Source organism: Phocoena phocoena, chromosome 6 (assembly GCF_963924675.1).
Source record: "Phocoena phocoena chromosome 6, mPhoPho1.1, whole genome shotgun sequence".
Taxonomy (NCBI): Eukaryota; Metazoa; Chordata; class Mammalia; order Artiodactyla; family Phocoenidae; genus Phocoena; species Phocoena phocoena.
The window spans coordinates 9363195-9385477 of NC_089224.1; the positions used below are offsets into that span (position 1 = coordinate 9363195).

Below are 22283 nucleotides of genomic sequence, written 5' to 3' on the forward strand. Positions count from 1 at the left end.
TAAAGCCCAAACCATCCCAAAATAAATAAGGGACCAAAATAAGTCTGAGAGAGGGAAGCAGAGGGGACAATAATTTTTAACTTTGTCCCACTGGTTCTGGCACAAATCCTCTCCTTGTCATCAGCCGGGAGCATTTTGCTCAGTTAAAGTACACATATACAGTGCTTTCAGTCAGATTATAACCACAAGCAGCCGCCACAGGGAACAAAAAAAATTCCTCAAGCCATTAGCCCCTGATCTCGACAAATTAAACACCGATGAGACATTCTTATCAAGTGTAAAACAGGCATGACAAAGCATGAGTAGAGATGGGAGGAATGGCCTTCATCATAGGCTACCTTCCCCATATATAAATCTGTAGGGGCATTAAACATCCAGGGACCCACTGTGGCCGTGTGACAGATGGAGAAAGCAAGCACAGAGTTTGGAAGCAAAGAACTGAAGTATGCATTCTGGGCTCACCCATTCACAAGTGGTGTGACCTTGGAAACCACCAGCTCCAGTCTCCTGTAAAGCAGGGACCACACATGGGCGGAGCAGATGAGAGAATATTCGTGAAAGTTCCTTCTCCAGACTCAACTATGCTGACTGGAGCTGTCAGTGTTGGCCCAGGGGGCAAGGTCACCATCCACAGCCAAATCCCAACTGGTACTGGACCCTGGAGACTGAAGGCCCCGGGTGTAGCTGATGCACAGGACACCCCATCACTAATCGGTGGGGACCTAAAACCCACCCGGAGGAGGGAGCCCAAGATAGGCAGCTGGGGTTCCGCCAGCGAGGCTTTCATGGCTGTACCTCTCTCTACCTGTCCGATTGGCCAGGTGTGCGATTGGGCACTGGAGGCATAGATTCACTCGGCCATGAGGTCAGGATGCGAGTGACCTACAGCTCTGAGGCCAGAACTATAACCCGTAGCTATGATTCCAATCACATCGTGAAATTCAGAGGTGGCTCCAAGAGGAAAATGATTTTTAAAACAATCAGGTTCGGGTGCCGATTTTGAAATGGAATGCTGTCCTCTTTTCGTTTTAGAGTGACAGGGTAATGGTCAAGGTAAATGGAATCTGATAGAGGCTTTTATTTTGACAGCTTAACTTGGGCCCAGGCCCTCTCACTATGGGGATGGCTGGGAGTAGAAAGGGTCATCCTCCTAAATTCAATCCAAACACTACAAAAGAAAAGAGAGCTCAGAGCAGTTCAAGGTGAAGGAAAAGGCAGCCCACTCTTCTTGACGGGCGCTGCTTTTGTCCTTCACACACTTCACACTTGAGGGAGAAACTAATGACATTGACCTCGGGGGGCCCCCCATTCCCCCGGCAATGTCCACAGCTGTGGCGGGCGGTCCCTGCAGGCCTCTGCCCGCCGCCCCGTGCTCTGTTAATGTGGCCAAGCCAGCAGCTGACTGAAAACAGTGGCAGTCTGGCACTAGGCACACGACCCCTGACACTGCGGGCCTTTTTTCTCCTCTCCGCTAGCAGCCAATGGGCGGGCTCTCTCTACCGGCTGCCATGGCAACGAGAAGACGGCTCCGCAGTGCCCAGAACAGATGTCACAGAAGCCAAGATGAATGTCGTGGGAGCGGGGAGCGTGTGGCAGGGGCCGAGGGGGATGTGGGGGGCGCATTTGGAGTTAAATGGTCCCACCAGAGGGAGTCAGGCATATTTTGAAGGAATTGCAAAGCGGTAACATCTCTTTTCTTTTTCTCCCTGTCCTTTAAGTTCCAAACACACATGCACACACATGTCCTTTCATCTCCGCTACTGAGGTGCTTGCGGCTCTCTGGCTTTCACGGCAATCGTGAAAGCTCTGATTTCTCGAAGCCTTAAATGAACATCGCCTCCATTGCAGACATGCAAGCGGGCGTTCTGCAGTCATTTAGGAACAGGCTGGGAAGCTCTGTGGAGGGCAATCGGAGAAACTTAGAACCACACGGAGCTGAGACAAAATCCACGGGAATTTCACAGGAAGACAACAAACCCTGTTTCACTCCGGTTGCCCCTGAACTGTAAGGGCTCCTACTCCCCTCCCCCCCACCCCACCCTGGTTATTTCTCTGATTGGACCACTCCTAAAGCCATTTTATATAGACTAAACCAGGGCAAGCCTTATAAGTCTACCTGCTTGAGCAACAAAGGCTCTTGCGTTGTCTCCAGGATAGATCCTACCCTAGCTGAAATACTGTATTTAAAATGTTTCCACTGCCTTCCGTTTACCTGCCTCTGAAATTAACAAGTAGAGCATGTGCACGCAGGCGCAGACCATAAACCTATATATATCAGTTGGTAAGATAAGAGCGATATTGGCGCTGGCAGGCACTAGACACTGCAGACCTTTTCTCCCCGTTTGCAGCCAATGGGCAGGGACCTAATCTGGTCCCGGTTATCAGACCACATGAATCAGGGAGACAGGAGGGACCGCGTATAGGCCCTGTCGTCATCCGATAGACGAAATGTACCGAATGTGTCAGAGGACGGGAAACGTCACTCAGAATGATTTTGCACTTAATTCCTGCCACAAGCACGTGTAGAGAGCCTGCTTTGTGCACAGAGCCACATGGGCTCACTCCACAGGGCAGGCCCCACCTACAATCTAGAGGGAGAAGAACACGGAACTCTTACAAGGGGCCAATGAAGGGTGGAATAAGTGTGTCAAGCAAAGCAGGATGCGAACACGGAGGAAGGCTCAGAGAAGTGTCCCTAGTGTGAGGAGATGAGGGCGCCTGCTCTGTGACAGATGCCTGACATGTACACCATACCTTAGAATGCCATAGCACGCTAAGAAGGAGCCATTATGATCCTACTTAACAAATCAGGAACCCCAGGCTTAGAGAGGTGGCTGAGCTGCTGCTGCCCCCAGTCATCCCTCCACCTCCACGGGCGTTCTGCCCCACCAGCCAATGGCTCATCAACCCAGTGCCGTAATCACTGCAAAGAAGGCAGCTGTGTGTGGGCCCCATCTCCTGGGCATCACCTAAGCAGTAACGCCCAGGAAATCGTGGGCTTCAAACACTCACTGCATTGTTCCTAAAACATATTAAGGTATTCACACATAACTATTAACATTGAAAATGCTCATCTGGATACACCCGAAGTCACCTCAGGTACCACAAGTGGTACATATGTCACACATAGGGAGCCACTGCATTTTCCCACGCTGGCCTTGAAAGATGAGGAGGAGTGCGGCCCATGGAGAATTTGAACTCACTCAAATGTCACCCTACGCGGGTCAGGGTTATTTTGTGTGTATACCTCCCCTAAAATGAAAATGTCTCCTTGGCCCTCACAAGAATGCCCTCTTGTATCATTATTCTGGCCAGTAAGTGGAATCCTAGGGTGCTTGCAGTGCACTTGCATGAAAAGCAGTGACTGTGAATCAAAGACTGATGGCTCAGCAATGCCCTAGTCTGCATCGCTCCTGGACGCTGCCACCAAAGGCAAAACTCCACCCCAGGGACGCACTTCCCTGCCACTGCAGCAACAGACTACAACCACCAGAGGGCAGTAACACAAACCAGATTTTTCATTCGGACCCAAATGTTAATGCACACAGTTTAATAATATGTAAAGCCCATTATTACAAGCTTTTTCTCTCCCCACCCCCATTAATGAACAAATGCTCAGGGGTAATGCAGATATTTCTAAATACAGTGCAAGAAAGGGCAATCTGTACTCATACAAGGGGAGTCTAGCACACAGTAATAAGTGGTAATGAAAATAATCACCCAGATGCAACTAAAAGATCTATCTGTCTGTATGGCTGCATACATAGAAATATAGATGCCTGCCTCCCAGAAAGGGGCATTATAAAAACCTTTATTTCACAAGTTCTTATTTAGAGTTCATAATAATACCTGTAATGACAACCACAAAGCTACAAGAGGGGTGTAAGAGGAATTTCATCCTTACTGCTGGGCACACAAAGGGGGATTTTTCTCTTTGACTAAAGTAGGTGAATGAATTATTCAGGACGTTTCCACGGACATTTAAAAATCATAATTCCATGCTTTAAACAATAGCACAAATTTTTAAAAAAAGAAGAAGAGGAAGAAGAGCTGGTTAATCCCCAAACCATCAAATATCAACTGACATTTAGCCACATCTACTCAGGGTGCTTTGATGCAAATAAATGATTTTTGGTGTTGGTAAAAGAGTCTTTTAGTGCTGTCGTTGGTTTTCACATCAGAGCACAGAGAACACAATAGATTGAGAAGGGATATTTCTAGAATGCAACCTACCCATTTCCCTGTAAACAAAGAAACAGGAATAATCCTGCCATTTTCTCTATTCATGACCGAAAGGAAGGGTCTCAGATCCTATATTTCCACAATGGTTTGAGATTTGAGGGCCCCTGGAAAAGCAGGATGAAGTCATTGCCAACAGCCTCGTCTCTGGAGTCACCTCATTAAACCGTGATATTCATAAAATGCTTGACAGATTACCGAGGACAGTGTGTGAGGAAAGCATATGGAATTCAGAGTCAGATGACTCTGTCTAAATGTATTACCTGGGTCATCTTGGAAACATGAATGAAGTCCATCTGAGCTTCGGTTTCTTCCTAAGGCAGGTAGGAGGACAGACCCTGAACTACTTCCCTGTGTGGGGTGAGGCTTACCACTCATATGATACGGGACAAAGCACTGGAAACTGTTAACATTTATAAAAATTTTTGTTGTTCTTATGTTCCCCACTTTATACACAGGAAAGTAGAGCTGTAAAGACTTGTGCAAGGTCAGGGTCAGTAAGGGCAGAGCAGGGCCCCAGGTACTCTCAACCACGGCTATGGTTCTCCCCACCCCTCCCTGGTATCTTAGTCAGCCCGGGCTGCCATAACAAAGTACCACAGATTGGGTTGCTTTATAAACAAAAGACAATTATTTCTCACAGTTCTGGAGGCAGGGAGGTGCCAGCAGGGTAGGTTTCATTGTGAGGACTCTTTTCATGACTTAAAGGTGGCCACCATCTCACTGTGTGCTCACGTGATCTCTTCTCTGTGTGCTCGTGGGGGGAGGGGGGGAGAGAGGGAGAGAGGGACAGAGAGAGAGGGAGGGAGGGAGGGAGTGGGTTCTGGTGTCTCTTCTTACAAGGACACTAATCCCACCATGGGGGCTCCACCCTCATAACCTCATCTAACCCTAAACACCTCCCAAAGGCCCCCGCTCCTAATGCCATCACACTGAGAGTTAGGGCTTCAACATATGAATTTTGGGAGGACACAGATATTCAGTCTGTAACAAGGGGTAACAGTGGGTTTCTTTATTCTGCTACATCTTTTTCGTTCGGGTCAACAAATATTTGCTGACAATCTGCTAGGTGCCAAGCACAGAACCAGGTCTTGGGGGAAACAAGGATGACCAGGAGCCCCCAAACAGCCCACTTAATGTCAGGATAGTTCCCAGAAAATGGTCTACAGGAAAGAGCATTTGTGACACATGGGCTTTTGTGACCATGTGTAGCAAGCACAGTTTATTACAATAAACTTCATGAGATCCTTCTTCAGATAGCTGTGTTTGAAACAACTATAATGAGAGTCTGGCAACTAATCAGTACACAATTAATATTTGATAAGGTAATTAATGTATTAATTTACTGAGGAAGATGGGGGGAAGGTAAGGAAGGAAGGACCAATTTTCAAATTTTCAGCCCACAGACGCTTACAAGGAAACACAAATGATCTGTACCTCCTGGTAGGGAATTATCAGGTCCAGTTATATTATGATGATTATAGCATAACTGGATATTTATTAATTATATTTAATTCCTCTCAATTGAGTTGGCATAATTAGAACTACTTTCATGATTGGAAGACTGAAGGGGCTCAGCTTCGATTAATGTATATTGGGTGGCTACTACAGGCTAGCTATAGTAGGTATATATATATATTTTTCAGTCCATAACAAGAGGTATTTTACATATATAGAAAATATTATTTAATTCTTATAACAAGCCTATGAGGAAATTTTGCTATCCACACTCAGGTAATTTTAAAATGAAGACTGGAAGTCAGGGATCCACGGGTAGTAAGTCACTAGGAGAATACCAGAACACCCTCCCCAGCCATTCCAACATTATTTTGATTACTCACTCACACGCATAATTTTCTCCCCCAAATCTAGCTCTTAGGGATTTTTTCCTGTTGCTATTTTTAGTATGCTACTTTGTTTTGGTAAGCAGGATGGGGATGAAGGTGGATCTTTTTTGAAGGTAGAGATGTTTGAAAGGGGGATAAGCTTATGAAAATTTGTACCTCCCTTCAAAACTAGATACAAACCCCAAGAAAGAGGAGAGCGAGCCCTGTCCTCTCTGGGATACTGAGCGTGTTCTGTGGATGGCCCTGGAGTCCAGAAGAAGCCAGATGGGCACCCACTGGGTGAGCAGCCCAGGAAAGAAGAGCTCCCAGTTTCAGCCCCCATTTGAGGCTGGACATGTGACAGTGGTAGGATGGAAAGCAGATCCGCAGACTGTAGTAGGCTGAATAATGGTGCCCCCTGGTGCCCTAATCCCTGGAACATGTGAACGTTACTTTATATGGCTGCGATTAAATTAAGGGTCTTGAGATGGGGAGATTATCTTGGATTATCCAGTGGGCCCTAAATGTAATCACATGGGTCCTTGTAAGAGAGAGGCAGAGGGAGATTAGACACATAGAAGGGAAGGAGGCAACGTGGCCACCTAGACAGAGACTGAAAGGATGTGGCGAATGCCATGGAATGTCGGCAGCCACTAATCAAAGTAAATAATCAAAGCTGAAACAATTCTAAAAAATACTTGTTGTAATCCAATCATTGCATATATTTTTTAATCTTTCACTTGGGTACTTTTTTAAAAAAATGACACTATAGAGTACAGTGACAGATTGCTAGATAATTGAAATTTAAGATAAAATATGGCAAACAGAGACTACAGCTATGCTGAAGATATGGATGGATGGATGGATGGATGGATAGGTGGGATGCTGAGAGACAGAGCCAGATGTTAGGGCACTGTTTTATATTTGACACATGGTGGGTAATTCAACATTCACCCAAAGAGGTTATCCAGAGGAAAGCTTGTGCTTACTGTTCACGAAGCTTTGAGGAGCGGGGAAGGAAGTGGGCCATGTGGCCAGAACAGCCTTCAGATTTATTAATTCTCTATCAAGTTTCAGGTAACGTAATCTATTGGTGATCAAAAGATTTAATTCCTAAATGAGGAACAGTCAAATTTTCAGGACATAAAAATCACAAGTGAACAACCCCCCTCCCTGCCACAGGTCACTATTCAACTTAGAGTATTAGAAAATGTCATCACAGGTTCACTTGAGAGGTAAACTGTCTACATCTCACGATCCAACAACAATTAATAATACAGCCAATTGTCTCCTCCAATTAATACCATAAGCAAAGAATTCCACCATGAAACTCTGAGGAAAAAATATGAAAATGCTGTTAACAAAAGACTACGAAGTCTTTGTCCAAAGGCAAGAAGACCCCACATTTTGTGCAAAGGCTGCAGCTCACCAGACATGTGAAGCAGCTGTCAGATTCTGCAAACAGAATCCCACCCTTTCAAGGTCAAGGAAGCCAGCGTGAAGTTGAAGTTTCACTCTGATCCTCCTCTATAAGATTCTCCAGCCTCCTCTAATCTGAATGGAAATTAGCAAACTTCTTCAGCCTTTCTTCCTTTCCTAGGGTTGTTGGTGAGCCTGGTATCTACAACCCCGCCAACTCTGCAGAAAACCACAGTTTAGATGGAAAATCACTTTGGGTTTCTGGCTCATCAGCAGTACTGCACATCTAATTAGCTCAACAATTGGTCCCTGTGATAAAAATCAGCTAATTTTATGTTCAAATGGCTGTTCCGTGGTAAGTAATACTGTCACTCTCAACTTCACGTGGCATAAAGAAGTTGCTGAAGAAGCTGCTTACTAGGGGGTCACTGGGGGCAAACCAGTGAAGACTATTAAATTAGTAACTTCAGTCAATGTTATAGTTAGTACAGAGGGGTCCCGCCAGGGCTCAGATAAGATGAATTCCCAGGATGTGGTGACAGGGCCGGAAATGCCAACTCTTACCAGAGAAAACAATACATATCAAATGATGGAAAGCCATCTGCAGAACCTCCCCGAGGTTTAACCCGAATGTTTGTAATAAGGTAGATTACAGAGTCCTAGGCCCTCATCCAGTACTGTTAAGAATGACTCTCCCAGATTAAAGACCCCTGTTGCTTCAGGAATCTGTTCAAGGTTATCCTGGAGAGAAAACCCAGGAAGCCAACTCCAGGTGTCACCTCCCAACTTCTTCCTCTCCTTCACTCACCTGTGAAGGCAACGTGTGATATCTGAGACTCTTTCCCTACTTAGTCAGTGACCTAGTAAAAACCACGTTACTCTTTAAGGTAAATGTAAAAACACAGATCAACTTCTTTATGGTGTAAAAGCTAATCACACTGCCTCTCACCAGCACTGAGAATTGCTGATTTCTTTTTCTTCTTTTGGTGTGTATTTATCAATTATATCAATTGCATGGACAGTTAGAAATTGATACAAGCTTCAAAACTAGAAACAAGAAATACATGAATGCATACAATTTTACATAAAGATACAGAGAGACATATTCATACCTATATCTAAACATATCCATTATATCTACGTATGTATACTGATACATATAGTCAGAGATATAGAAATGGCTCCATTTGTATAAAGTACTTAAAACAGTAATTAGCATGTAGTAAGTACTCAGTACTGTTGCTGTTCTATTAACATCAATGTCATTATTACATGTACATATAGATATATCAACTATATACATACATAACTGTATATTATGTAATTCTACGATTGTAGCAGGATGCCTGCTAAAATTAGACTCGTGTTTTTCATTCTCTGCTCTAACAGAGGAGCCAGAAAGTCACTAAATCATAGTAAATTATCCTGGAGACACTGTAGTCACTTGCTGGCGTGGACCGGGCAGGGGTGGGTGAAGGACCCTTTGTACATTGTTGCACCTCTCGTGCATCAGCTCAGATCCCCTCGGCCTCACCTTTCTCTCCTGCAGTTCCTGCTGCAGTGGCCAGCTCTGCATGGACTCTGCGTAGCCTCATGCAGTGTCTCACCTCACACCCATGCCATGTGCCTCTTGCTTCCTGCCCTGGGGACACAGTACCCTGAGCCCACAGGTGTGCAGCCAGAAGTGCGGAGTGAACCCATGGGGGGTGGCATCCAACGGACAGATGCTTCCCTTCTTCCCCCGGAAGGACCCGTCATTTCATAAGGACCAGACACCCCTTCACCGAGAGCAGGGGCCAACTTACACTGGTTCTCCTTCCTCTTCTCTTCCACTCCCCTGCCCCTCACTCCTGCTCTGTGGCACCCAGTAAAGTCCTCACACATAAGCCTCTTTCACGGGCTCTCCTTTCTACAGGACCCAGACTAAGACAAAAATCACAGTGGTCACCTGTGTGCCAGTGCTCAACAAGGTAGGTGACACCATGAGACACCTTGTTCTTTGGTTCCTGAATAGGAAAATAGCTTGACCCCTCATGGCATAGATAGGAAAAGAGGGAAAAGGACAGTAGCTCTCACTGCTCAAGGTGAGACAGAAGGATAAATCCTGACCCGGAGCTTCCGGGTGGGGACCCTTGGGCACTGGCTGTGTCAGGAAAGGAAGAGATCTCTGCACTTGACAGAGCTCAGCCACGGGTCCCCAGGGCCATGGCTGTCAGTCCTCAGCTCTGTCCAGCGGTGGCTGGAGGAAGAGCATTTGACCCTCATGCTGTGCCTCTCCAGAGAGGAGAAGAGAGGAGAGAGCAGTTCCTGAGCTCTCGCAATGCGCCAGCCCGGGAGCAGAGGGCTTGTAACTGTGGGTCTGCCAGCCAGGGAGTCAGACTGATGCCCCGTCCCCTGCAACACACACACCGCCCCACCCCTTATACTGCTGTGCTGTCGAATCAGGCTGCCGCTGGCCTCATGTGGCTATGTAAATACACAATTAAATTAGTTAAAAGAAAATAAAACGTTCGGTACTTCAGTTGCATGAGCCACATTTCAAGTGCTCGACACCTCTATGTGGCTAGTGGCTCCTGCCGGATGCTGCAGGAGAGACCACCGGCATTGGGTAGAGAGCTGTACGGAGGCTCTGGTCTAGAGTCAAGACTCCATGGGTTTTAGTCAGTTTGCCAGGAGGGAAATACTGGACTTTCTACTCGCCTATCAGTGGAATCCAGGGCCAGTTTTTATTTATGTATAAAAGAGTCGTGACAGTATTTGTTCTCTGAGTTGGTGATAAAGCAGGTCTATGTGATTATGTTAACAGCAATGGATATCTGGATGCTGGGGGCACAAGAAGGCCCCAATCTTTATTTTAAAAATAGATCCTACTTTTAAAAGTCAAGCAAAAAATATGTATATGTAGGAATGTATTTAATTCCCATATGCTTAAGTACAGAACACCCAAAAAGCACTAGGTTAGAACAACTGTCTAGAATATAAGATTAACATTCCCCAAATCTACAAAAATAATGGAGAAATTATTAAAACAAATAATATTTAATATCTAAATTTTACTTCATATGTGTATCTGTTATCTAAGACCAATGTGGGTTCCATTCAAAGCTGAAGATAAGAAACTATATTGGGGTAGAAACCAGAAAATTAGGTGTAAGTTAGCCTCTTCATCATCACATGGAAGGCACTGACCTTGAGAACTTAAAATTTTCATTGTGAACACCAGAATATCAACTCATTTTGAGATATTCTGCAGGGAGATTAATATCCTTCCAGAGTCTCTAAGTATTACTGTTTGTACCTTAAGAGATTGTAAATCATTATATTAGGAAATCAATATATAGCATTAATCATATGTAACTTTTAGTATTACTTACTAACACAGCCTTTATAATTAAATATAAAGAGATTAAATAAAATAGAACTAACTTTTCAGGTTTTGCATGGGGCCAATTCTCAGTGGAGCCTGCCACAGCACCTTGTCTGGTGTAGGCACTTCCCTACCCATCTCTCCAATGCTGGTGTTCCTCAGGTCCTAAGCCTCCTCTTCTCATCACTTATCTAAGCGATTGTATCAGCAACTAAGGCTTCATTTACCAAATATAAATTGATAATCCCAACAGTAATAAGGGCTACCATTTGTTGAGCACTTACTATGTGCTACGCCCTGTGCTTTACAAGCATTAACCCAGTTAATAGTCACAATAACCCTCCCTGCAAGGTGGGAACAGCCCATGTCTCCTCCTGATAGCCACGTGGATGCACGCAACAGGGGTACCTTAAACACCACCCTTCCAAACTTAACTCACCCTTCCCACAAATCTGCCTCTGCTCCTCCATACCTTCACACAAAACATCACTAGCCAGAAACCTAAGTCACCCTGGATTCCTCCCCCTCATCTAGTCTCCACTTCCAATCCAGGCCCAGGTTCTATTAGTTCTCCTTCCTAAATATCCCTTCATTCCATTCATACTTCCACCATCCTAGACAAAGCTCCCATCACTTCTGGCCTACAGTCCTGTGACAGAGGTCTCTCATCCTTATGTGTCCGCCTGAGGTAAATATGATACATGGCTTTCCGAGTGTCAGGCATCTGATAAAAACTTATGCAGCTGACATACCAGTTGAGGCAATTCAAGGCCAGAGGTCACAAGCTGAAGTGAAGCACACGTGCCCAGGTGAGCCTACCATTATCAGAAAAGTCATCATGGGGGAGGGGTGGTGGTGGGATGAATTGGGAGATTGGGATTGACATATATACACTAATATGTATAAAAGTGATAACTAATAAGAACCTGCTGCATAAAAAATAAATAAAATTCAGAAAAAAAGAGAAAGAAAAGTCATCACATACATGCACCCCCATGTTCACAGCAGCACTATCTACAATAGCCAAGACCTGGAAACAACCTAAATGTCCATTGACACAGGAGTGGATAAAGAAGGTGTGGTGCATATATACAATGGAATACTCCTCAGCCATAAAAAAAGAACAAAATAATGCCACTTGCAGCTGCATGGATGGACTTAGAGATTACCATACTAAGCAAAGTAAGTCAGAAAGAGAAAGACAAATACCATATGATATCAGTTATATGTGGAATCTCAAATATAACACAAATGAATTTATCTATGAAATAGATACAGACTCACAGTCATAGAGAACAGGCTTGTGGTTGCCAAGGGAGATGGGGGGTGGGGGAAGGATGGATTGGGAGTTTGGGACTAGCAGATGCAAACTATTATATATAGACTGGATAAACAACAAGGTCCTATTACACAGCACAGGGAACTATATTCAATATCCTGTGATAAACTATAATGGAAACATTTTTTTAATTAAAAAAAGAAAAGTCATTATAAAAAGAGATCTGAGAAAGGATAATTTATACTTAAAAGCTTTTTAGAATGGAAATATAAACAGGCTCAAATGAGTTCAAAACGTTTATTTTCTTGTAGCTTCTGCAGCACAGTGCAGCTGGGTGCCTCTGGCTTGAGGTCCAATGTGAGGCTGCAGACAAATTATCAAACTGGGGCTGCAGTCTCAACTGAAGGCTTGACTGGGGTTGAGGGGCTTCCAAGCTCATGCATGTGGCTCTTGGAGGCCTTGGTCCCTTTGCCATGTGTGCCTTTATGCAGGGATGCCCCACAACATGGCAGCTGGCTTCCCCCAGGGCAAGTGATCCAAGAGGCAGTGAGACAGAAAGGGCCCCCAGGATGGAGGCCACAATCTTGTAATGAACTCATCTCAAAGGTAACATCCCATTGCTTCTGTCATTCATTCGGAGGGAGTCATTAAATCCAGCCCACACTCAGGGATAGGAGATTCCACGTGGGCAGCAACCACTGAGGGCCATCCTCGAGGCTGCCTACTATTATCATCCAAGCAGACTTCACAGCCTTGGAGGGAGGGAGGGGACGTGCTAAGGAATAAATGGGGTCCTATCAGCATCTCCTTTAGCCCTGTCTGCTTTTCGGAGTTGAACTGACTGTGAGTGGCATGTCCTGCTCCTTTTTCTCAATAGGTGTACTCTTGTCCCTGCCCCCTCCTCACTGCCACCTCTGCCACCACAGGGACAGGTGGAGAACCCACACATTCCTGAGAATGGCTGCGTAGCAGACTTTTTACATAATTCTAAAATAGATCAGCATTACTGTAGCTCCTGGCTCTACTCTTAAATGTGGATCCAACTCTCTAGAAAATATAAAGATAATTAAAATTTAAACACTATCACAAAGTTCTAAAATTTAAAGCAACTCAAGTTATTTTGAAAAGAACTAAATCTCTATCAGAGGAGATTTAAAAAATATAATACAAGTTAATGGTGAAAAATAATTATTTCATGATGTAACATCTATATTTCTGAGAAGTATTTTTATTATAATTCAATCTACTGTTACAAGCAGGAGAGAGAGCACTATGGGTTGAATTCTGTGTCCCCAAGAAGATGTTGGAATTCCAACTACCAGGAACTCAGAATGTGAACTTATCTGGAGATAGGGTCTTTTTTTTTTTTTTTTAACATCTTTATTGGAGTATAATTGCTCTACAATGGTGTGTTAGTTTCTGCTGTATAACAAAGTGAATCAGCTATACATATACATATATCCCCATATCTCCTCCCTCTTGCGTCTCCCTCCCTCCCAGAGATAGGGTCTTTAACAGAGATAATCAAGTTAAACATGGGCATTAGGTAAGGCCCTAATCTGATATGACCAGAGTTATCATAAAGGTGTTCATTTGGACACAGAAACAGGCACACAGAGAGGGCAGATGATGTGAAGACACAGGGAGAAGATGGCCGTCTACAAGCCCAGGAGAGAGGCCTGGAGCAGATCCTGCCCTCACAGCCTCCAAAGGATCCAGCCCTGCCAACACCGTGATTTTAAACTCCCAGCCTCCTGAACTGTGAGACAATAGATTTCTGTTGTTTAAGCCTCCACGCCCCACCGCCCCGGTCTGTAGTACTTTGTTATGGCAGCCCGAATAGATTAAGACAGGCAGAGAAAAAAAAAGAGAGACTCAGAGAAAGAGAGAGAGATTATATGTTAAGCTGTATATTCATCTGGAGGACTTGACTTCAAAGAGAAATGGCATAAGGGCCTATTCTTCTATGGAGCAGAAAGGCTCAATTCCAACAGGCTGACAGAAATTTCCAAAACATGTGAAAACAGAACACAGTGCCAAGAACCAGACTCTGCCTCCACAGGTGGGGTCCGGGAGGGAGAGGGGACCCTACCTTCTGGTAGTCCTCTTTGGACCTCAGGGATGCCTCCATGTGCTCAGCAGAGGTCGGGTAGATGGCAGAGCGGTACTGAGAGCCGTGGTCGTTGCCTTGGCGCAAGCCTGGGAAAGCAGAAAGCAGAGGATTACTGCGGTGGCCTGGGCAACGAGGCCAGTGCCACACATTCTCCATGGCTCATGTCCTGCTAAGTGCTTGTTTTAACTGCATCCTGACACCACTCTCCTTAAACAAGCATGCAACGTATCTGTTTTGCTTTGCCTACTTTAATTGTAACAAATATCTTTGAACTTAAGGTAAATTTATCACAGGCTTTGCATCGCAGTAGATGCTCTGCAAATATGCACTTTTCTACGCAGATATTTAAGTCATAACCATGTATCGCTTGCAAAGCACTGTGATACACACTGTTTCCTTGGATCCTAATGAGACATTCTGTGTGGCAGGTGTTACCGTCCCTCGACTGGCAGATAAGGAAATGGAATAATATAAGTGGAAGTGCCTGGCCTAGTGCTTTGCACACAGGAGTTGCCTAATAAATGACAAAGTGACTGATGCTCAGAGAGTTTAAAGAGTTTGCCTAAGGTCATGCACCTAATCAGAGAAAAACCTAGCGCTTAAAATCAGCCCAGCATACTTTCCACCCTGTCACAGCAGCTAAAGTGTCGATGCCGGTCAATTTCTAACTGAATGATAGAGTCCCCAAGTTAAACAGCCACAGGCCTGCCACAGATCCCCTATAGACCCCCATGTTGTTGTAAAATGAACTTCACACATGTTTACTGCATCATTCAAGCATCAGTTTCAGTTTTAACAAGTGCCCCCAAACTCCTCCAGTAAAAGATGCAACTTTCCAAAACAAACAGTTCCATATTTTCGAGCCCCCAGCTTAGTTGACTTCCTAGAAACTCCATTCTCCCACCTTCAGAGTCCCCTCCTCTCCTCAATGCACAAAGGCCACATGGGGACCAGGAATTAAGCGGCCTAAAGAGCCAATATCAATAATGACATCAAAATATTAATTTAATATTATATAATAAAAATAAACCAGCCCATGTCTCCAATAAGCATTGATTAATACCAAATTAGTATATCTATTTCATTTCTTTCTAAGTTATATATTCATTTAAGTATTATAGTAGTAGTCTTATGGTGTACAATATATAAGTATTAGTTACAGTATACAGTAGGTTTTATAAATATTATTTATTAAGCACCTAATACATGCTGAGTACTTTTTCAGATGCTGAAGATATAGCAATGAATGAAAGAAAATCCTGCCTTCACAGAGCTCACATTCTAGTGGAGGGTAAGAGACTGGATAAATATACATTCCAGAATATTCTCTGTTTTCAATTTTCCCTCCTTCCCTTACAAGTAGGGCTTTTCCCATGTGACTACTTCCCATCCTTTTGTCCTAACATCCATTTGCATAATGGCAAGATGGTTGCATCACTGTTCCTTCCGAAACATTCTCCACGAAGAAAAAATATTGCCGGATGGCTGATTTTCGGTCAAGTCAGACCCCTCTACATTCAGAACAAGATGCCGAAAAACACTGTCTCCGTGTGTAGTTGTTTAAATCTATTTAAGTTTTCTTTTTTTTAAAAGAGAAATTAGTATGTGAGTAAAAGAGAACCTGCAGGTATGATTTATTTATATTTTTCAATAAGTTTTACTAAGATTACATACGCCTTGTACACTGAAGACTAATATCTGTGTGTTTACTTGGAGGTCTCTGAATTATCACAGGATCATGGAAAATTGTTGCTTACAGATAAAAATTGGCTTTTTAGAAAACAGAGTGGGAATAATTAAGAATCACTCCAAGGATATGGTTTAACAGTGGGCTCTTTCACGGATCATATTTTCACAAATCATCTGGTATAAGGATTATACAATGAAACCCTTAAGTTTACATCGATTTTTTAGAGCTGCTCTTGTAGTGACATGACAACCTAAGGGGCAGAAACATCTGGAAGACTTCACAAAATTGTGTGGTTGGGCAGAAAAGATGCACATGGCTGTCATTCTGGACAAGTATATAAGGCAATGAATTTCTATAAAAAATAATCCATGCATTATTTATACAATTAGAGTTCATAATACTACTGTAATCGGGGATGGGGATTTATGGGCCCTTCCCTGAAGCCATGATCCCTCGATTCTATATTCTAACTTGATCGCTTGTTCACCGTAACACTGTAATACTGATACGGCTCCTCCCAGTGTTGTCCCTGTCTTCTTGTGCAGGTCTGGGCTGTCGCCAACACACTGTGGACAGCTTTAAAGAGGAGTAACTTCGTGGGCATTACCCACAGCCCTACCCCAGACTCACTGCACCTCTCCCATTGTACGAACCCAAACTAACCGTGCATTGGAAAGATGGGAGCTATTCACACAGTTATAGTCACATTTGTGGGCAGAAGTCTCTCAATTTTGAATTTACAGCTTCAACCTTCTAATCACATCCCTTCTTGGATGTTCTAATAAAACTAAAAGTTCTTCATGTCAGAAACAATACCCTCTCTTCCTGGTCACTCTGGCTAAACCCCTGACTGGCCAGGAAGGAAGACAAGAAAGTGTTAAAGAGATACACTAGGGGATGGAGAGAAAACATGAAAGCCTGTGTTCGGATTTCTTTGAGTCTTGAGTGATACTGGACTAGGCATCAACTCTCCGGTCTACTCAAGGACAACGTTATTTTGATTGCATTCTTCCATCACTGTTCATCCTGAGAAGAAGGTATAATACCTTAAACCAAAACCATATATCTATATCCACATACATGTGTGTGTACCTTAAACCAAAACCATACATCTATATGCACATACACGTGTGTGTATTTGGTTAATTCCAATGCATGTACCTTTCAGTTCACTAATGAAGGGGCTTATTAAGTGGATAGAAGCTTCAAATTTGAAAGCAGATGGTTCACTGGGAAATACAATTTGATGCTCAGCAGATTGAGAAACCTACAGAACTAGGGCTTTTCTGTTCTCATTATTTTTAATACATTGCATTTATAGATGTTTAGCATCATTAAACTTTTCACCATTTCTTTCAACCTCTATTGGTTTATATAATGAACACAAAACAGTAATTCACATGTGAGGAAAACCTGTTTACTAAATCTCTTGTCAGAAGCCTAGGACTCAGAGCTGCAAGAGCTTGTTTTTAGGTCTGACTCTGCCACTGACATGTTTTATGCAAATTTCCTAATCTTTCTGAGCTTCAAACCTCTTCTGTAGAACAAGGATTATAAGGGCCTAACCTATAGGCTTGTTTGAGGAGCAAATAAGATGGAACCTGTAAAGTACTTTGTTGACTATAAAAAATTATGTAGGGGTTAAATACTTTTATTTTTACAACTTTTCATAATCTTAGAACAGTTCAGAACAACTACTTTGAAATAAAAATGACATCACACAAGACACTTTAGGAGTGACCCTTTTCCCCCAGAAAAGCATTATTTATATTAATATCTCAGATACTCACACAGCAGGGGTCTCACAGATAAATAATCCAAAGAGGGGGTAAGATTCATTTTATGTGTGTAGAAACGTACTGTTCAGTTTTTAACTAAACCGTTTATTACATTTTTCTTTAACAGAATTACCTTCCTAGTTAAATTTTAACTCTGCTCATGTCCACCCCAGTTCTTCATTTCAATGGAAAACAAACCCAAGAAAGGGTTTGTTTGAGTGAATTCTCCTTCCCCTGCTCCTACCCATGAAGCGCTTTCAAATGTAATGTCTTCACGCTTGGTCTCTGATCTGAAGTTTGAGAAAAATCAAGCCTGTTAACATTATCTTGTATCTCTCAAGCTCACACCCACTGGGTTATTAAAAAGGGGGAAAGAAAGACTTGCAGAGCGGGTGATAGAGAGAAACAAAAACAATTAAAAATTATTGAAAAACGAAGTTCTTAAAGTCCTTCTTTCTGACTTCCTGCCTTCTTTTCTTCCTTCCACTCATTCATCTGTCTTTCCCTGAATCAGGCAAGGTACTAGATACTGGGATTCAGAAATAAGACGGTCTCATTTTTCAACTAGGTCCCCATCCTAGTACAGTGAATGCCATCTTATGAGTTAAACCTAGATCTACCTGACACGGAAGCACTTTCTCTTTTCAAGATTGATGCACAAGAAGTTACAGCGAAACAATCAAAGACTACGGAACACAGTGTGTGTGTGCGGTGCATCTGGTGGGCAGTGGAGCATGCCAGCCCAAGACCCAGAAATAAGAAGAAGCTTGGTCTACGCTGAGGGCTGTGAGGAGATGAGCCGGAGTCCTGCCAATTGTCCTGGAAGGAAATGAAGCCGGTCGGTTGAGCACGAGGCCGCATGGGTGTCTTGACAGGACACACGGGGGACCAGAGACGTACGGAAAGATCAGTTTCAAGGGAGCCACAGAATTCCGTGGAACCCCGGGTGAGCACAGGGTTCCAAATCATCAAAAATCCAGAGCTCTTTTGCACATTGATTCAATATGTGTTGCAAAGTTCACTGTGCCTTCCACTTGGCTTTGGAAAAACTAGGAGGATAAATTATTAACATTATTTTGGCTGTCTTCACAACCCAGGAAAGTAAGCAATAGACTTGCTGTAGGGGGTGAAAAGAGAATTACCGGCTCAGATGCAACATCTTGTGCTTACAATTCTTCCATAACGCTCTCTAAGCTGATTACTGAGGACTGGGCTTTGGGGCATTCTTGAAAAGAACTGCCCTCTTGGAACCTACCAACTGTTTGAGATTTCTCCATCCACCTTCTCCAAATAAGATTTGAAAGGGACAAACCACCATGAGACTGCTCTAAGATTTCCCTCTCTCTCAGTGGAGCCGGAGAAAATGCTGGAAAACAGAGAAATGCTTAACCTATAATGAGGCAAAAAGATGGATGAGTTCTCATCTGCTCAGTAGCCCTCTAAACTTTGGCTCATCTTTGGGTACTAGCTCTGTTTTATACCTTCAGACTAGAGAGATGAGAAATATGCCCGAACATGGAAATTTTAAAGGGAAGTTCACACTGTGAGCTGCTGTGAGGTGATTAAGAAATTTCAGGAGTCGTCAGCTGATAGTGAACGTCAGGGCAAGGAAGGACATATTCCTAATGGTCTGAAATTACTGACTCTGTGTTAGGGAACTTCCAAGGAGCAATCTCATTAGAGGACCATCCATGTTGGCTACAGAGACCGGGTGACTCCCACCAGGATGAATCTATATTCTTCTCTTCTACAGCCAGTTGCTGCGAAAAAATGCATCCCGATCGTGGTCTGCTGCATGAAGCAGAGAAACTGGCATGAGTTTTGCCGTGAGATGGTTCTGGATTCTAATTCCATCTCTGCGTTTACTGTGTAACTTCAGCCGAGGTACTAGACCCATCTAAGCTTCAGTGTCCTCATTCGGAAAAGTGGGGATGGTGATACATACCTCACAGGTTTGCTAGGTATCTTACATAGGAGCTCAATAAACATATCTCCACCATCCCCTTGTGACTTCTAATGCAGAAATTCAAGGAGGAGAAGTTTTCAACATACTACTTAAGAATTTAAAAATTCCTGTCAAGAAATGAGCTACTAAGCGTCTAGCTGAGTTCAGGAACCTTGCTAGAGATCCAGCTAAAACACAGACCACTGAGCCTGATCTCAGTCTCAGGAAATGTCTAGAATGTATCAACAAACATATGAATGCAGAGAAGCAAGTTGTGATCACTAGGATGAACATGGATCCATCTAGAATCCATGACTCTTAACCTCTCTGGCCTCAATTCAGCATCAGTAAGGATTTGGGTTAGATCCTTTTAAAACCAGTTTTATTAAGGTATAATTGACATACCATAAATGGTATATATTTAAACTGTACAATTTGATCAGTTTTGACACGTGTATATGCCATGAAATCATCACCACAATCAAGATAACGAACACTTACAAAAGTTTCCTCATACGCCTTTTAAAACTCCCCTTCTCACCACTCCCAGCCCCCATCCTAAAGCCCCAGGCAAACACCGATCTACATTCCGTCCTGTGTATTTTTCTAGAATTTTATACAATTGGAATCATGTCGTGTGTACTCTCTTTTGGTAACTCAGCCATGTTGCTGTATGTATCAACAGTTCCCTCCTTTTATTGCTGAGCGGTGTTCCACTGATTGGATATGCCAAATTTGTTTACTCACAGACCTGCTCATGGATATGTGGGTTCTTTGCAGCCTCTTGCTATTAAAATAAAGCTACTGTGATCATTCACGTACAGGTCTTTGTATGTACATATGCTTTCATTTCTCCTGGATCAATACCTGGGAGTGGAATGGCTGGTACATTTATGTTTACCTTTTGAAGAAACTGCAAGACTTTTTCCAAAATGGTTGTAACATTTTACGTTACCTACCAGCAACGTATGAGAGCTCAGTTGTCGTATCCACACAAACCCTTGTCATGGTCAGTACTTTTAATTTTAGCCATTGTCAAAATATGTGTAAGAGTATCTTACCGTGGTTTTAATTTGAATTTCTTAATGTCTAATAATGTTGAGTATCTTTTCATGTGATAATTTGCCATTTGTACACCTTCTCTGGTAAAGTGTTCGATTTTTTCCCATTTTTAAATTGTATTGTCCCTTATTATTGAATTTGGAGTTCTTCATATATTCTGGATACAAATATCTTATCAGATATATACTTGAAAATATTTTCTCCCGATCTGTGGCTTGTCTTTCATTCTCTTAACAATGACTCTCAAAGAGCACAAATTAATTTTGATGAAGTCCGAACTATCAGTGTTTTCTTTTGTGGATCATGTTTTTGGTGTTGTATCAAAAAAATCTTCACCTAACCCAAGTCACAAAGATTTTCTCCTGTGTTTCCCTCTAGATGTTTTGTAGGTTTAGGTTTTAAATGTAGGGCTATGATTCATCTTCTGTTTTGTATGTGGTGCGAGATACGGATCAAAGTTGTTTTACTGTGGCGGCGGTGGTTTGTAGCTGTTTGCTGCAAATACGATTGTTCCAGTGCCATGTTTGGAAAACACTATCCTTCTTCCACTTTGTAGTCCCTCCTCCCAGACTCTGCGCTATTTTTTTTTAATAGTATATACTGTGTGCTTTTGTTTTTTATTTCTCCATAGTCTGGTTCCAGGACTCTGCTCTTAACCACATCTCTGTACTGCCTCTGTTACTTTTTTTTTTTTTTTTTACATTTTTTGTAGAGTATAGCTGCTTTACAATGTTGTGTTAGTTTCTACTGTACAGCAAAGTGAATCAGCTATACGTATACATAGATCCCCTGTCTTTTGGATTCCCTTCCCATTTAGGTCACCACAGAGCACTGAGTAGAGTTCCCTGGGCTATATAGTAGGTTTTCATTAGTTATCTATTTTACACATGGTATCAATAGTGTATATATGTCAATCCCAATCTCCCAATTCATCCCATCTCCTTTCCCCCTCAGTATCCATATGTTAGTTCTCTACCTCAGTGTCTCTATTTCTGCTTTGTAAACGAGATTATCTATAATACCAGTTTTTTCAGATTCCACATATATACATGAATATATGATACCTGTTTTTCTCTTTCTGACTTACTTCATTCTGTATGACAGTCTCTAGGTCCATCCACATCTCTACAAATGACCCAATTTTGTTACTTTTTATGGCTGAGTAATATTCCATTGTATATATGTACCACATCTTTTTTATCCATTCCTCTGCTGATGGACATTTAGGTTGTTTCCATGTCCTGGCTATGGTAAATAGTGCTGCAGTGAACACTGGGGTGCATGTGTCTTTTTGAATTATGGTTTTCTCTGGGTGTATACCCAGTAGTGGGATTGCTGGGTCACATGGTAGTTCTACTTTTAGTTTTTTAAGGAACCTCCATACTGTTCTCCATAGTGGCCGTATCAATTTACATTCCCACCAACAGTGCGAGAGGGTTCGCTTTCCTCCACTCCCTCTCCAGCATTTATTTTTTGTAGATTTTATGATGATGGCCATTCTGACAGCTGCGAGGTGATATCTCAGTGTCGTTTTGATTTGCATTTCTCTAATAATTAGTGATGTT

At 42.9% G+C, this 22283-nt stretch overlaps 1 protein-coding gene across 1 annotated transcript in view; it reads right to left on the reverse strand.

Moving 5' to 3' along the window:
* Positions 1-22283, reverse strand: part of MSRA (methionine sulfoxide reductase A) — a 374946-nt gene that overhangs the window by 83131 nt on the left and 269532 nt on the right. The window contains exon 5 of the mRNA XM_065878832.1: positions 14223-14329. Within this exon, the coding sequence (XP_065734904.1) occupies positions 14223-14329 (107 nt within the window). The remainder of the gene's footprint in view (positions 1-14222; positions 14330-22283) is intronic.